Source organism: Monodon monoceros, unplaced genomic scaffold (genome assembly GCF_005190385.1).
Source record: "Monodon monoceros isolate NGI ecotype Baffin Bay Population unplaced genomic scaffold, NGI_Narwhal_1 Super_Scaffold_10, whole genome shotgun sequence".
Lineage (NCBI taxonomy): Eukaryota > Metazoa > Chordata > Mammalia > Artiodactyla > Monodontidae > Monodon > Monodon monoceros.
This window is the reverse complement of record NW_021703766.1, coordinates 40,756,488-40,772,750: the sequence shown is the minus strand read 5'-3', so window position 1 is coordinate 40,772,750 and position 16,263 is coordinate 40,756,488. Positions and strand designations below refer to the sequence as shown.

Below are 16,263 nucleotides of genomic sequence, written 5' to 3'. Positions count from 1 at the left end.
AACTAAGAGCCGGTGCAACCAAATAAATAAATATATAACTAAATAAATATTTTTAAAAAACCAAAAAACAAATAAGACCTAATTAAACTAAAAAGCTTTTGCACAGCAAAGGAAACCATCAACATAATGAAAAGACAACTGCTGGTATAAATCTTGTGGGGTTTTTTTTTCCATCATCCTGGTTTTGGTATCACCTCACACTTGTCAGAATGGCTACCATCAAACAGACCACAAATAACAAATGTTGGTGAGGATGTAGAGAAAAGAGAACCCTTGTACATTGTTGGTGGGAATGTAAATTGGTGCAGCCACTGTGGAAAATAGTACAGAGGTTCCTCAAAAGACTAAAAATAGAACTATCATGTGATCCAGCAATTCCACTCCTGGGTATATTTCCAGAAAAAAAACGAAAACTCTAAGTCGAAAAGATACATGCACCCTAATGTTCACAGCAGCATTATTTATAATAGCCAAGCTATGGAAGCTCCCTAAGTGTCCATCAACAGACGAATGGATGAAGAAGATATGGTGTATATACACAATGGAATCCTACTCAGCCATAAGAAAGAATGAAATTTTGCCATTTGCAACAAAATGGATGGACCTGGGAGGGTATTATGCTAAGTGAAATAACTCAGGCAAAGAAAGACAAATACTGTATGTTACCACTTACATGTGGAATCTAAAAAATAAAACAACTGAATGAATATAACTAAACAGAAACAGACTCACAGACATAGAAAACATACTCATGGTTACCCGTGGGGAGAGCGAAGGCGGGAGGGGTAAACGAGGGGTAGGGGATTAAGTGATACAAACTATTATGTATAAAATATATAAGATACAAAGATATATCATACAGCACAGGGAATATAGCCAATATTTTATGACAACTTTAAATGGAGTACAATCTACAAAAATTTTGAATCAGTATGTTGTACACCTGAAACTAATATAATATTGTAAATTAACTATAATTAAATACAACTTTTTTTAACTTAAAAAATACAAAAGATTAAAACATCATCAAAAAATCATCAATTGCTGATTATCCTGGTTCCAAATTACACACTAAATGAAGAAAGCAGCTTCTCTAGAAACATCATTGCTTTCTTTTTTAGATCCCAAAGTCTAAAATATTTGACACACCTTGTGCCACAGATGACGTTTCCACCACATCAGCCTCTTGGGAACCTCTGAAGTCGGCTTCCCTGGTACCCTCCTGATCATCCTCACTGTCGCCCTGCTCATCCTCAGAGGATGAAGACTTTTCATCTGAGGAGCTGGCAAAGATGGCTTTGAATAAGTCCATGGATGGGCGGCTACCCTCTCCTTCAGTCTGTGAATCCACACCTTTGTTTACCTGTATTAACAGTGGAATAACAGTCAGAAATGAAGAAGCAAGGGTGAAAGGAGACACGTGTTCAAGAACATGGCACCCGTGCACACACACACAGGCACGCATGCACACATATGCACACATACTTGTGTTTGTGCTCATTTACATGGGTCTCCACACCCATGCACTGCCTAACTAAAGAATGATCACTCACATGGCATCTGATTCAACACCTGTAGATTGTGCTGACTGGTAGAAGCAGCTGAAGCTATACGTGGAAACAGGTCATTAATCAGAATTGCAAAGGACCCAGAAAAAGGCAGTAGGGACTAGCACAGTGCCTCTGTCCTGTTTTCAAAAGTCGTCTATCTGAGCCTTCAGAGGTCCCACATGAAAGGTAGTGAAGACAGTGTACTCGTATAAAAGTGCTGAAGAGAAAACTGGGGGCCTCCACACAATGGGGAGGGCACCGAGAACAAGCCAACAAAATGGTCCTGGAGCTCCCCTCTGCAATTACATGTCACCCTTCCTAAAAGCAACCCAGGTATGGAGAGTCAGGTGAGCCAATAAAGAGGCAGTGACTTGGTATACACTCCATTCTATAAACAAGGAGCAAAGGTATGAAGAAGACATGGCTCCCACGTCCTAACAGCTAATCACCAGACGGACATGGGGTGATCTAACGTGCTAAGTGTGAACAGCAGTGATGAGAGAGCCCAGGACTGGCCTAGATCAGAACCCACTTCAGTCCTTCCATTTTACCACTGAAGAACGTGGGTCAGGGGCGACAAGAGGCTCTGTCAACGACACACGCACGCTACGTGCCCAGGGTGAGTCTGGACTCCACCACCAGCTCTCCTTGCTCTCGGCCTGGGGTCCCTCCCCAGTCCCACACCACCTCCAATTTCTGAAGCAGAGTTACAAATATGCACGTGAGGAAAACCGACACAAGACAGTGGAATTTATGATTTTAAAGTAAACCCTTTTCACAGAAAAAAATTAAGGAAGAAAAGCATACCACTGCCCACTAAAAATAACCAGGACACCTTGGAGTAAGGACTGATTCTAGAGCTGGGGCTGAGAAATAAAAAGATGAGGCCAGAACATCTTACTGTGCCCAGAAAGTGAGGACATGCTCAGAGGGTAAAAGGGACACTTCAACAGGACACAGAAGCCAACTTGAAGGGGCTTCAACTAACCAAACTAGCACAATTGGAGCATTAAAATAAATAATGATAGTACTGAATTATCCCTCTGGATAAAATAGGAAACCGTGGGTCCACAGTGACATAAATAGTTTGATGAAGGACAGGGTATTTATATATTTCAAAGCTCTTAAATGTGTATTAAAGTACAAATTAATAAGAAATGAATAAATAAAAGTACTTAACTACAAAGGGGAAAAGACTGACTTCACAGTGGAGAAGTCTGGCAGACACCACCTTACTCGAATAATCAAAGTGAACATCAGTAACGGGAAAAATCACCATCGTGTTCTACTTGGCAGGACACAGCGAAAACACAGCAGCATCCCTTCTGAGGTGTTCCTGCCAAAAATGCAGAACCAGAATCTAATCCTGAGGAAATGCCTGATAAGCCCAAATTGAGGGGTATTCTACAAAATATTGGCCTGTAATCTTCAAAAGTAACAAGATCACAATTCCGCGCTCCCAATGCCGGGGGCACAGTTTCGATCCCTGGTCAGGGAACTAAGATCCCACATGCCGCACAGCTTGGCCAAAAAAAAAAATTAAATTTCACTTTTAGAATAAATTTTAAAAATAAATTTAAAAGAAAAGTATCAAGATCATGAAAGTCAAGGGAATACTGAGGAACTGTTCCAAACTGAAGGAGACTAAGGAGACATGACAGCTAAATGCAACAAGTGATGCTGAGTTAAATTCTTTTGCTATAAGGGACATTATTAGGACAACTAGTGGAACTTGAATGGGTCTGAGGATTGGACAGTAGTAATGTATCAATGTTAACTTCCTGATTTCGATAGATGTACTGTGCTTATATAAGAGAATGCCCTTCTTTAAAGGAAACACAGGTGTGACAGGGCATCTGGTTGGCAACTTATACCCAAGTGGTTCAGGAAACAAAATTATCTGTACTGTATTTAAACTTTTAAGATTGTTTCAAAATTTTAAAAATTATAGAAAATGTCAGGAGAGAGAGGCTGACAGTAAAACACAGGAAATCATGGCCACAATTCCCTAGAAAAGTCATGGATCATATACCTTTATGGCAAACCACAGATACCAATGTCACATGCATGGACCATAACTGAATGACAGTGTTTGCAGACAGTCTTGGCCTTTAATAATGTCTACATTATTAAATGTACAAGAGTACATGAGATATTCAACTCTCAGATAACTACAGAAGCTGATCTTTTTTGTTTTTATTTTTTTTGGAATATAATAGGAGCTGTACTGAAATTAAATAACAACGCACACCAAACACACATGACTGTATCTGCAAAGCTCCCTCACCACCCCCCACCTTCCACCAGAAGTGTGCACATTCACATTTGTGCTGTCTCAGAAAGCTTTCAGGGAAAGAAACTAAATAACCCAGAAAGGGGAAGAGACCCTCCTAAGGTCACAAGCTAATAAGTGAAAAAGCAAGAACCAAGACATTCCAGCCAAAATTATCTAAATACTATCTCAACACGATTTGAGAAAATCTAGAAGGCTTTCTAATCCAATGACCATATCATACAGCCAGAATCCCTGGGTAGGGTTTTATGCCATTAAAACCCAAATGGAGTGATTCCAAATCCGTGGTGGCATGGGTAGTGGCTGCAGCTGCCAGGCTCTGAAGGAGGGGAACCCTTTCCTCTGACCACAGGAGCTGTGGTCCAAACGGTCTGGAGTGAATCCTATTGCTGTTTTCCCCTTCCTGCCCTCTTGCCACTTGACTCCAGGCAGAAACAGTCACAGGAAGTGCAAGGCAGAGCAGGCAAACTAAAGTCCCAGCTTTCTGACTGGAGGACTTGAAGGGGGAGCCCAGAGTCAGAAAATGTAAGGAATGGGTCTTCCCTGGTGGCGCAGTGGTTAAGAATCCGCCTGCCAATGCAGGGGACTCAGGTTCAATCCCTGGTCTGGGAAGATCCTACATGCCGTGGAGCAACTGGGCCCGCGTACCACAACTACTGAGCCTGCGCTCTAGAGCCCACAAGCCACAACTACTGAAGCCCGCGCGCCTGGAGCCCATGCTCCGCAACAAGAAGCCCACACACCGCAAGAAGAGTGGTCCCTGCTCGCCACAACTAGAGAAAGCCCGCACACAGCAACGAAGACCCAACGCAGCCAAAAATAAATAAATAAAATAAATTTATTAAAAAAAAAAGAAGAAGAAAATGTCAGGAAGATCACGAAGAGGAGGAGCTCAAGAGGGTGATCCTATATAGTGGTTTATGAGCTTCTCGCTCACCTCTCCTGAGCTCATGGATCTGATTCCATGAGCAAATCAAAGCCTCTGATAACAGAACTATGGGATTAACTACCAGCCAGGTCCCAGACCAACCACCAGGAAGAGCACATACAGGAAAGATCTGAAGAGTACTATAAAGGCTTTGAAAACGGAAGGACATTTCAACCCAGATGGGTTGGAACTTGTAGCCTGAACCTAATTAGGTCGATTGTCTGCTAAAGCAAAATAAAAGAACAAAACAAAAAGGCAACACTCTCCTTAGAATTTAAACAAGACCCAGGGTCTCATTACATAATATTCAAAGTATCCAGAGTACAAGCCAAATTTACTTGGTATACAGACAACCAGGGAAATCTCAACTTGCAGAAGATAATCAGCAAACACCAGCCCCAAATGACAAAAACCAAAACGACAAAAATGTTGGAATTACGAGACAGACTTTAAAGCAGCTATTATGACCCTGCTCCAAGAATAAAGACAAATGAAGAAAAGATAAAAAAAAAGGTCTCAGCAAAGAAATAAAAGATATAAATACAATAACCCAAATAAAAAATTCAGGGCTCAATAGCAGAATGGAGATGACAGAGGAAAGACTCAGTGAACTTGAAGACAGATCAATTGAATTTACCTGATTTAAACAACAGAAAGGAAAAAAAAAGAGAGTGAAAAACAGAACAGAGGCTCAAAGACCCATAGGACGAATTCAAAAAGTATTACATTTATGTCATCAGAGTCTCAGGAGAGGCACGAGAGTGTGGTGCAGAAAATATATTTGAATAAAATAATGGCTGAAAATGCCCCAAATTTGGTCAAAGACAAACTTAAAGATTCAAGAAATTCATAAAACCCCAAACAAAATAATCTCAAAGAAATGCACACCCAGATATATCACTACCAAACAGCTAAAAACCAAAGACAAAGTGAAAATCTTGAAAGGAGCCAGAGGAAAAGTCACATCACTACAAGGACAGGAACAACAATGTGAACGACTGTAGGTTTCTCATCAGGAACTACAAGGCCAGAAGGAAGTGGCACAACATTTTTAAAGAGCTAAAAGAAAAGACCTGTTGACCCAGAATTCTACATCCAGCAAAAACATCCTTTAGGAGTGAAGATGGAATACAGGATATTCTCAGATGAAAGAAAATTAAGAGAATTAGTTGTTGAAACTGCTGTAAAAGAAATGCTACAGGAAGTTCCTTAGACAGAAGGAAATGATAAGAGAAGGAAACCTGCGATTTCCCTGGTGGTCCAGTGGTTAAGACTCTACACTTGCACTGCAGGAGGCATGGGTTCAATCCCTGATCGGGGAACTAAGATCCCACATGCTATGCAGCACAACCAAAAAAATCCAAGAATTAAAAAAAATTTTTTTTAAAAGAGGGAAACCTGGAACTTCAGGAACAGAAATGATAAATATCCAAGTAAATCAAATAGACCATTATCTCCTCAGCAGTTCTCTAAAATGTGTATAACAACTGAAAGCAAAAATTTAAATATTGTCTGATGAGGTTTTCATTATATATATACTGTAACATATAAGACCACAACGTAAAGCAGGGAGAGTAAAGGGACGGTAAGGATTGTCTATTCCACTTGAAGTGGTAAAATATCAATCATAAATACATGATGAAAAGGTTAAGTACGTATATTGTAATCCCTAGAGCAACCACTGCAAAAATAGAGTAAAAAAATATATGATAGATAAATTCAAATGGAAAACTAGAAATTATTGAAGTGATGCAAAGGAAGGTAGGAAAGGAGAAAGAGAGAAACAAGAAAGAGTGGGAATAGAAAACAAACAAAACTGCAGACCAAAATCCAAATTACATCAACAAGTTACATTAAATACAAACGGTCAGAACATACGAAAATTAAAACATACAGATTATCAAAATGTATTTAAAAATAAAGCACCTAATGACAATGACATGTTGCTTATTAAAAACCCACTTTAAATATAATCATATAGATTAAAAGGGAAAAGATGGAGAAATACATACTATGCAAATAATCAGGGATAAAGAGTACTATTACATAATGATGAATGGGTCAATTCATCAAAAAAAAATATAACTATCCTAAATGTGTATGCACCTAACAAGAGAGTTTCAAAATACATGAAGCAAGCACTTGGGAATAAAGTTTGATAGTTTCTTATAAAGTTACATCTATATTTAGCTCTTACCCAGTAATCCCACTGTTAGGTATTTACCCTAGGGAAGTGTAAACTTATGTTCATATACAAATTTCCACATGAATATTCACAGCAGCTTTATTTATGATAACCAAAAACTGGAAACAACCATATGTCCTCAAAGAGTGAATGGACCAAGCGGTGGTGTACCCATACAGTGAAATATCATTAAACAATAAAAAGGAAGGAACTACGGATACACACACAGTACTGATGAATCTCAAACGTATGACACTGAGTGAAAGAAGCCAGTTTCAAAAGGCTACATATGTATATCATCTGATTTCATTTATATAACGTTCTGGAAGGAGCAGAACTATTGAGACAGAGGAGAGATCAATGGTTGACCAGGGCTTGGGGTGAGGGGAGGGTATGACTATGAAGGGACAGCATAAGGGAGGTTTTTGGGGTGATGGTATCATTTTGCCTCCTGATTGTGGTAGTGGTTCCATGAATCTACATATGTATAACAACTCACTGTACTGCAGTTTTTTTTTTTTAAGTCAAGTTTAATGTATGTTAATTTAAAAAATAATTTTAATGAGGCTATTAGAAATAAAACCAACTTTTTATTAAGTTCAACTCAACTATTTAGGCAGTAATTTTTTTTTCTTTTTTTCTTTTTTTTTTTTTTTTGCGGTACGCGGGCCTCTCACCGTTGTGGCCTCTCCCATTGCGGAGCACAGGCTCCGGACGCGCAGGCTCAGTGGCCATGGCTCACGGGCCCAGCCGCTCCGCGGCATGTGGGATCCTCCTGGACCGGGGCATGAACCCGCGTCCCCTGCATCGGCAGGCAGACTCTCAACCACTGCGCCACCAGGGAAGCCCTAGGCAGTAATTTTTTAAAAGAATCCAACGGATAATTTCTCTATACTCTCCACAAAAGGGATTACTTGTTACTTGGAAAATCATATTTTCTATACAATACACTGAATTTTGTTTCAGCGGTTGATGCTAAGTGAAAGCCATTCTAGGCAGAGAAGTTTATAACCTCTCCTCAAATGATTAAGGCTATGACCGAAATTGGTGAATTATATAGCAGATGTGGGCAAACTACTGCCCATGGGCCAAATCCAACCCACCGCCTGTTTTTGTAAATAAAGTTGTACTGGAACACAGATGTACTCAATTTTTTTCATATTGCCTGTGGTTTCTTTCACACTCAACAGCAAAGATGAATAGTTGTGATGCCGTATGGCACACAAAGCCTAAAATATTTAATATCTGGCCTTTCACAGCAAAAGTCTGCTGACCACTGCTATCGAATGACAAAAAGCATCACCACAGAGAAAGGCAAAGGCCACAGTCAGCCTGGCAAAGAGAACTTGAGAGCCCCAAATACCTTATTTGAGACTGATTCCATTGTATGCTCTTCCTCTTTGTTTACTAATGGACTGGACTCTTGTTTAGGTGGACCAACTTTTGATCTAGCCAAACTTAAAAATTCACTAATGGAATCTTCTTTCTTTTCTTGTTTAGATGTATCCCATCTGGATGGTTTTCTTGATTCTGAAAGGTAGGACATAGACCTAACATTAGAATTAGCAAGCAAAAGGCAAGCTCTGCATTATGGTTCTTTAATTCATTCAAGAACATCAGTGAGCCTACTATGTATGGTCCAGGCGCTGTGCAAGGTGCTGGGAATGTGGCAGATGCTGAAGCAGAGCTCCAACCCCAAACAGTGTATATCTGGACCACTTTAGCACGAGCTAATGTATTCATATGAACGATTCTTTTAATGGAAGGAGAGTTCATACTACGTGTACCCCTATGACAAGATGACCCTTTACTTCTGTCTTCCCGACTAGGGGTGGAGACCATGGACCTGGGGAAGCCCTACTCACTGTCGGGACCTCGGTGCTGCGGAACTTTCTCACTTGATGCTTGAGTTGCAGGTGAGGAAGCTGTCTCTGGGACTGTCAGAAAGTTGAAGACTGAGTATTTGTCACGTTTCACTCTTGGCAAGCCAACTAAAGTTGAACTGGGGGTTGAAAAGGAAACATATATATAAATAATCTTAATAACAACTGTGAGGATAAAATCCAATTCCTATAAGGCTGTCCATCTCATGTTTTTCACCAGTAGCTCTTCTACTTGGTTGAAAAGGTCCCTTAAGATGTTTTTGCTTCTCAAAGCAATTTTAGAATTTGGAATGTCTGACTTTAGGAGCCATGAGTTTTTTATTATTATAGTAAGAGCTAGAATTTAACTTTTTATTTATTTATTTATTTTTGGCTGCGTTGAGTCTTTGTTGCTGCGCGCGGGCTTTCTCTAGTTGTGGCGAGTGGGGGCTACTCTTCGTTGTGGTGTGCGGGCTTCTCATTGTCGTGGCTTCTCTTGTTGCGGAGCACGGGCTCTAGCCGCATGGGCTTCCGTAGTTGTGGCTCACGGGCTCAGTAGTTGTGGCGCACAGGCTTAGTTGCTCTGTGGTATGTGGGATCTTCCCAGGCCAGGGCTTGAACCCATGTACCCTGCATTGGCAGGCATATTCTTAACCACTGTGCCATCAGGGAAGCCCTAGAATTTAACTTTGACAATGGATTTCCATGAAGGAAAAGTTCCACTGCTAAAAATATACCTCAATTTTCTCACAAAGTCTGTGATTCAACTGTATATTCTTTCTTGTGGTGTTTATAATCAAATAAGAAGGTACTGAACTTGTATAGAGAATCAGAAAACATAAGTTTCATTTCAAATGTAAACTCTCTGTGTGTGATTAAAAAGGTGGCAAATTAGACAGACATTGTTTCTGTAACTTGGTGTATCTGAGTTTCCTATCTTTGCTACCTGGATGTCTGCTTTTTTTTTTTTAGTAACAAATTAATAGAAGTTAAATCTGCAAAGTCTGCAGCTCCAAGCATTTACAAGTAAGTTCATCTAGAAAAAGGAAATTTAAATGAATATGTAGGTGGAGAGTTAGCTTTAATACAGGGGAATAAGTACTGATGTAAGGGAGGTTTATCCAACTTACCTTGGATATGGGTCAGGGACATTAAACCTCTTACACAGAAGCTTATCAGGGTGCCACTCAAATGTGTCTCGGGTAAGCTTCCCGAACAGCTTCATCTTCACAGCCGACTGCTTGTCACTGACGTCATTCTGGGAAAAGACAGTCATCTGTTTCATCAAGTGGCCACAAAACTGACCTGTCTGCTTTTCCATTTACAAGTTTGCAAACAATCTTCCAAAATTTTAGAACGGCTTAGGCTACATTTCTGCTAAAGTACACTGGAAGCTAAAAGCATAAAGCCATTTCTTATTCTACAGTGCCATGTGTATTTTGGTCTTTTCACTGAGGGATTTAACGTTTTTAGCTATACAGTGTTTTAATTTTAAAATTCACCACATAGGGAATGATGGCGACAGACCTCTTGGTCCCGAGGGACTTCCACCTGCTCTGAATCGTCTTCCATCTTGGCGTGAGTGAACCGGGAGGACAAAGTCGAATGGGAAGACACATACAGCAGGGCTGCCTGAGAAAACTCATCCCGCTCACGGCGTCGCTCCCACTCTGTCATACTGGGATCAAGACAACGTTCCAGAGCATCTAGGGTAGAGAACAAGAAACTGCTTCACTCCTAGGAAAAATGGGGAACTTAAAGGAGAACATCTAGTGGGCACCACTGTATCCCTGTAGTTTGCACCAGAGGAAACACATAATCATTATCCTGGCTTTTAAGAGCATGGCGGGAGGTCCTTGGCAGGTAATATTGCTCCCTCCCTCAAAATGATGCTTTTATTGAATTCTGTCTACTGCATATAGCAGAGAAAAACATTTGGGGATTAATGCTTGATTAAATTTTCAAAGCAAGGAACTTGTTACCAGTCCCAGACAGTGAAAATTCATCCCAACTATATTCCTAAGTTTGAGCAGAAAACACTCCTTCCTCTAACTTTTTGTTTTTAATTTAACATGTAAACACTAGGGGTGTGGAATCGTAGTGCGAGTTAAGGCACAGTACACAGAGATCTGCTATTGAAAACCAACCCCTCTAATTTGCTGACAAGCTCTCCCAAGGACTACTGCGTAAAAGAGCAACCTCTTGCCTCAATCTTGCCATATTTACTTCATAGATCATAGAGTGACTTTTTCCCCATGTAATGGTTCAACAGCCAACTCTCTTTGTAAGTTAAATTTTAGACTATGATTTAGAGCTAGATGGTTAGGATCTTAAGATAGAGTGGGAAATGACCTTGTTCTCGTGGCAGGAAATGCAACCCTTACACAGAAGTCAAGCATTTGCAAACAGTAAATGGTCTGTAATTTAGCATTAGCCACTGCCAAGGCACACTCTCTACTTAAACTGCTATCTTTGGGACCCGAGATACAGAGAAACACAGACTGATTGTTCTTGCTTTCTCACGTCAAGAGCCAGGGCCTGAAATCTTTACAGTGTTCACAGCAGGGCAAAGTAAAACACTGCCAGAGCAGGATACCTCAATTCTGAATCTGGGCCTAGGGTCAGAACAGTAAGAACACTACCCCTGGCGACATGTGGGAGGCCCAGGCCTAGCACCCACCTTTCTGACCCTGTTTCACATTTACTAAAAACTCTTCATATCGTTTTTGCTTTTCTGGATCTTTTGCGAAAGGTTTGAAGTTGCTGGCTCTTACGGGGGCTGTGCCACCACTCAATGCCATGTGCCAAGAGCAGTGGCCGACGTCTGGAGAGGAGGGCTGGGGTCTGCTGCTAGAGGCATTCTGGGCCAGACTCCTGGCCTTGAGTTGAGCTGCTTTAAGGTCAGTTGCCTGCTTCATTTCTTTGAGTCTCTCTTTATCTTTTTCGGACAGAAATTCTAACACTGAAGTAGGTGCCCCTAAAAAAGAAACAATAATAGCAAGAGATGAAAAGTATCATAAGACATCTATACTCACATATCTCTCTACATACATTTTCAATATCACAAATTTATGTAATTGGAGGGGAATATTTTACATTTAGTGTTTCATCTGTATTCATACTATCCCTGTGAACTAGACAGTAATAAAATAATGACATACCTATTTTATAGTTGGCAAAAGTGGAGGTTAGTACTTGGATGTTTATAACGCCAGTGAGTGGTCCTAGAATGAGGAACCTGACATCCCAGACTCCGGACCTCCAGTCTGTGGCAACCACCATCTCCATGGTCCTGCCCAGCACAAGCCCTGGCTCAGAGCACAGCTACCCATTGAACACTCACGCGTGTCACAAATGCTCACTGAGCGCCCACTGCCAGGCCTGGGGCTGGGAGAGTAACACAGATAAGGTCTTGCTCTCACTAGTGAGGGAGATGGACATTAAAGAAACCAAGAAGCAACAGCGGAGGACCACCACGAGAGGAGGACTGTGCGGAGAAAAAAACAGGGCGACCTGTGTGAGAGGGCTGGCCATGGGGGCAGAGGGAGAGCTAACTAGCTTAAACAGTGGGCAGGGAAAGCCTGGAAAGGCCCTCTAAAAGGATAATATCTGAGGTAAGTTCTAAGTAAAAAGAAGGAGCCACGAATTCCCTGGCGGTCCGGTGGTCAGGACTCCGCACTTTCACTGCCGAGGACCTAGATTCAATCCCTGGTCGGGGAACTAAGATCCCACAAGCCACACGGCGCAGCCAAAAAAAAAAAAAAAAAAAAAAAAAAAAGCCGAAATGTGAGAGAAAAGAGAGGCAGAGGAAATATGAAGGCCCCGAGGCGGCATCATGGTCGGCAGGTTCAGGGGGCAGGAGGGAGGCTCACGAGGCTGGACCACAGGGGGTTCAGGGAAAGTGGTGTGAGCTGTGGCCTGAAAGGTAGGCAGGGTGGGGCCCACAGGGCCCTGTGGGCAGTCTGGACTTCTCCTTAGTGTGAGCAGTACTGGAGCGCTTTAGCGGGGGCAGGTGGGGAGTGATACATTGGGCTGCTGTTAAAGGGAACAGGCTGCAGAGAAAAGGGAAGGGAACTAAGGAGACCAATGAAGGGCTGCTGCAATGATCCAAGTGAGAGAATATGGGCGCTGAGACCAGGGTGGAAGCAGCGGAAACGAAGAGAAGTGGATGGGGTCCCCTCGCATGTTGAGGGTAGAGCTGAGAGGACTTGCTGAGGGAATGGGTAGGGAGGGGGAGGCAGGGAAGGAAAGGAGCTATGAATTAGGGTTCCCATGCTCTGGGCCAGGCAGTGGGTCACTGGTGGTATCATTTACTGGGAAGGGGAAAGCTGAAGAAAGAGCGACTTTGGGGAAGGAAGCAGGCGACCAAGAGTTCCCTTTTGGTCTGTTGTAGCTGAGGCACCTAGTAGGCTCCCAAACGGCAAGTCCAAGTCCACCTCTCATAGCGGGTCTCTCGGTTCCAGCCCACCAGGGGATTCTCCACATCTATCCATCCTTTCAGACACACTCATTCCTTTTAGGCTTTCAGGAAAAGAGCAACAGTACCCTTTTCCCCTGAGAAGAAAACAATACGTTCCCAGGCTGTGCAGAAAAAGTGAAGGTACACATGGCCCTAGTCTTTGCTTCATTCTTGGGACAATTATCAAAAGTCTGAAAACTGCTGCACTTAAGACTGGGTTTATAATTTTAATGACACAACTCAAACTGATGGTGGGAAAACAACAAGTAAAGGATGTGTACACTGTTAACTACGCCGTTCACAATAAACAATTTTATTCCCACAGTTTGGGAATACAAAATTATGTAAAAAATTTCAGTGGGAAAATGACTTTCCATTTTGATTTGGATAACTCAGATTATTAGAAATGTAATGATTTTAATCTTCTCTGTGGCACGTACCTTGAATAGGCGTTTCTCCTAGCAACTCTCCCCGCTTGGAGGCATTCAGTTGGTGCCTGCTATGTGTCCCTGGGTCATGTATTGGCTTTCCAGCTGACTCTGATAATACCTGAAGTAAGTGGGAGTTCTCTGAGTTTGCAGCCACCACAGGTCTGAAATAATGCACTGGTCGATAGTTTCTTGGCAGTTCAGGTGGTGGATAAATCTTACAAAAACAAAACAAAACAAAACTCAGAACATACAGGCTGCAAGGGGATCATGTTTCATTTAACCAAGAAAACTCATTACCTCTGCGCGTGGTTAACCCCACCCTTTCCCAGGCTAGCACCTGGCAGGGAGGCAGCACTGGAAACAGCCTGCCCAGGTGCCCCGCCAACATCCGTCCTGGATCTGGAGGGTCCCCAGAACCACACTGTTCTCGTGGCCATTTTAAGTATCACCCCGACCACTCTACTCAGAGATGCTAACACGCATGTTCTATATGAGAACAATAACGATAATTATAGTTACTACTACTGGCCCATGTGCAAAACTGGCCCATTGTGAATCAGGAAATTTAGAAAAGTATGATTCACAGCTTAAATAAAAAGAATAACTTTAAATAAGTTACTTTTAAACTCAGAATTCTTGGGACTTCCCTGGTGGTCCAGTGGGTAAGACTCCGTGCTCCCAATGCAGGGGGCCCGGGTTCGATCCCAGGTCGGGGAACTAGATCCCACATGCATGCCGCAACTAAGAGTTCTCATGTCGCAACTAAGAAGCCTGCATGCCGCAACTAAGACCCGGCACAGCCTTAATTAACTACTTAATTAATTAATTTTTAAAAATCACATTAGGTTTAAAAAAAACTTTTTTTTAATAAATAAATTCAGAATTCTTTTTCTGGTTATGTTTCAGTTCCAAATTGGAATTTCTGGCCTTTTTTTTGGTCCAAGGTATTTTTCATTCAAAAGCTGACTGAAGTGAAATTGAAATACATTTGGAAAATTCAGGTATCAATGATGGTAGAACAGATAAGCTAAAAGAAAGTATTAGATATTTTTAAATTATTGCTCTAAATGGTCTCCCTTGCTCTTGGTCTAACAAACACATATTTATGGACCGTCCTATTTAAGCTGTTTTCTAGATTTTTCAGCTACCTGGAATTCTGAGCTCTGTAACCAGTGAAGCACTGAACACTCTCTGGCTGTGGTTCTCAGCCCCAGACGCACACAGCGCTCACTCAAGAGGTTTAACAATGCTGATGCCTGTGTCCCACCCCACAGAAAAGTCGGCTGCAGTCGGAGTTTCCCAAGCTTCCCACGTGGTTGTAAAGTGCAGCCTGGGGTGAGCACCTGGTCCAATGAAAGTCATGAAAGAGTGCTATTATCATTGTTAGGAAACCTCATTTTTTATCATCTTAGCCTGACCACCTTCTCTGAAAAACGTTAACTCCCAAGTCAGCCAGCAAACACTCTCGTGTTACCATGACACAAAAAAACCCACAGGAGCATGGCAGATAGGAGGGGTGTATACACATGACTCTTCTTAATATCCGCCATCGGATTCAAAGCATTTCAATCCCTCTGCTAAATCACTGCTCTGTTTTGCCTCTGGATCCAAAGGCTGGGTTTTTAGCCACATATTAGAAAACCTGTCTCTCTGTGAAAGGCTCAGTGAACACAGCCCTGCTCTGAATCGTTCACACCCAAAGCCCTACGCCAGCGAGGAACCTCCAGTGCCCATATCTCCATTTACACACTCTGCCACGACAGTGGATTTGTCTGTCTGGCACCCTTGATGAGCAGGACCTATTTGGGGGCCAAGACTTATTTAAACAGTTCTATTTACCCTTGAGTCCTAAGCTGAATGAGTACTTAACCATTTTTATGCTCCCTTTTCATACATGTAAAAAACTCACATTCTCCTTTAACATAATATGACATTTCTGGTAAATAAGAGCAGCTGACTATGTGCCCAACACTGTTCTGAACATATTCTGCTCTCTGTTACAACACATTAGGTATCACGACTAAACAAGTCAAAGCTGCTGTAATAACGTATATGGTTTCTCAGGCTGCGCTGCTCCTGGCCTCCCTGCTTCTGGAGAACCACAGTCCAAGCCACAGAGGTACTTAACAAATGTTTGCTGAGTTAAAATCAAAAAGCCCATTAAAGTGTGGAACAATCTAAAACAAGGATGCCAAGGAAGCAAACGGCCAGGCACCCCTCCTGAGCTACCAGCACCCATGCTAACCTGTGAGCACGTGACTCTGTTGGGTGTTCAAGAGCCCCGTGGCCAAAGCTATAAAAACGCTCACAGAAACAGAACTACCTGCAAAGGCATGAGGAGTTCTCCCCAGGACTCGACCCACACGTTCCCAGCTTGTCTTCCCTTCCGCTCGGCGCAGGCAAGGAGCCCAGGGAGCCCTGCCCACAGCAGCTAATGGGCTCATGGCGCCCAGGAGGAGCTGGGACCATGGGCTGACACGGCTCTTTGAAATTTTCTTTAAGTTACACTGCCCCTAGGATTAGATCAATTCCATTCTCCCACCAGCTTCTAATGT

At 42.2% G+C, this 16,263-nt stretch overlaps 1 protein-coding gene across 2 annotated transcripts in view; it reads right to left on the bottom strand.

Annotated features, from left to right (window-relative positions):
- Window positions 1-16,263, bottom strand: part of GPATCH1 (G-patch domain containing 1) — a 44,464-nt gene that overhangs the window by 10,991 nt on the left and 17,210 nt on the right. For both annotated transcript variants that reach the window (XM_029213119.1, XM_029213127.1), the window contains exons 10-16: window positions 13,718-13,922; window positions 11,499-11,795; window positions 10,346-10,524; window positions 9,949-10,076; window positions 8,822-8,958; window positions 8,320-8,486; window positions 1,150-1,363 (exon numbers count right to left, since the gene is read on the bottom strand). In XM_029213119.1, the coding sequence (XP_029068952.1) occupies window positions 1,150-1,363; window positions 8,320-8,486; window positions 8,822-8,958; window positions 9,949-10,076; window positions 10,346-10,524; window positions 11,499-11,795; window positions 13,718-13,922 (1,327 nt within the window). The remainder of the gene's footprint in view (window positions 1-1,149; window positions 1,364-8,319; window positions 8,487-8,821; window positions 8,959-9,948; window positions 10,077-10,345; window positions 10,525-11,498; window positions 11,796-13,717; window positions 13,923-16,263) is intronic.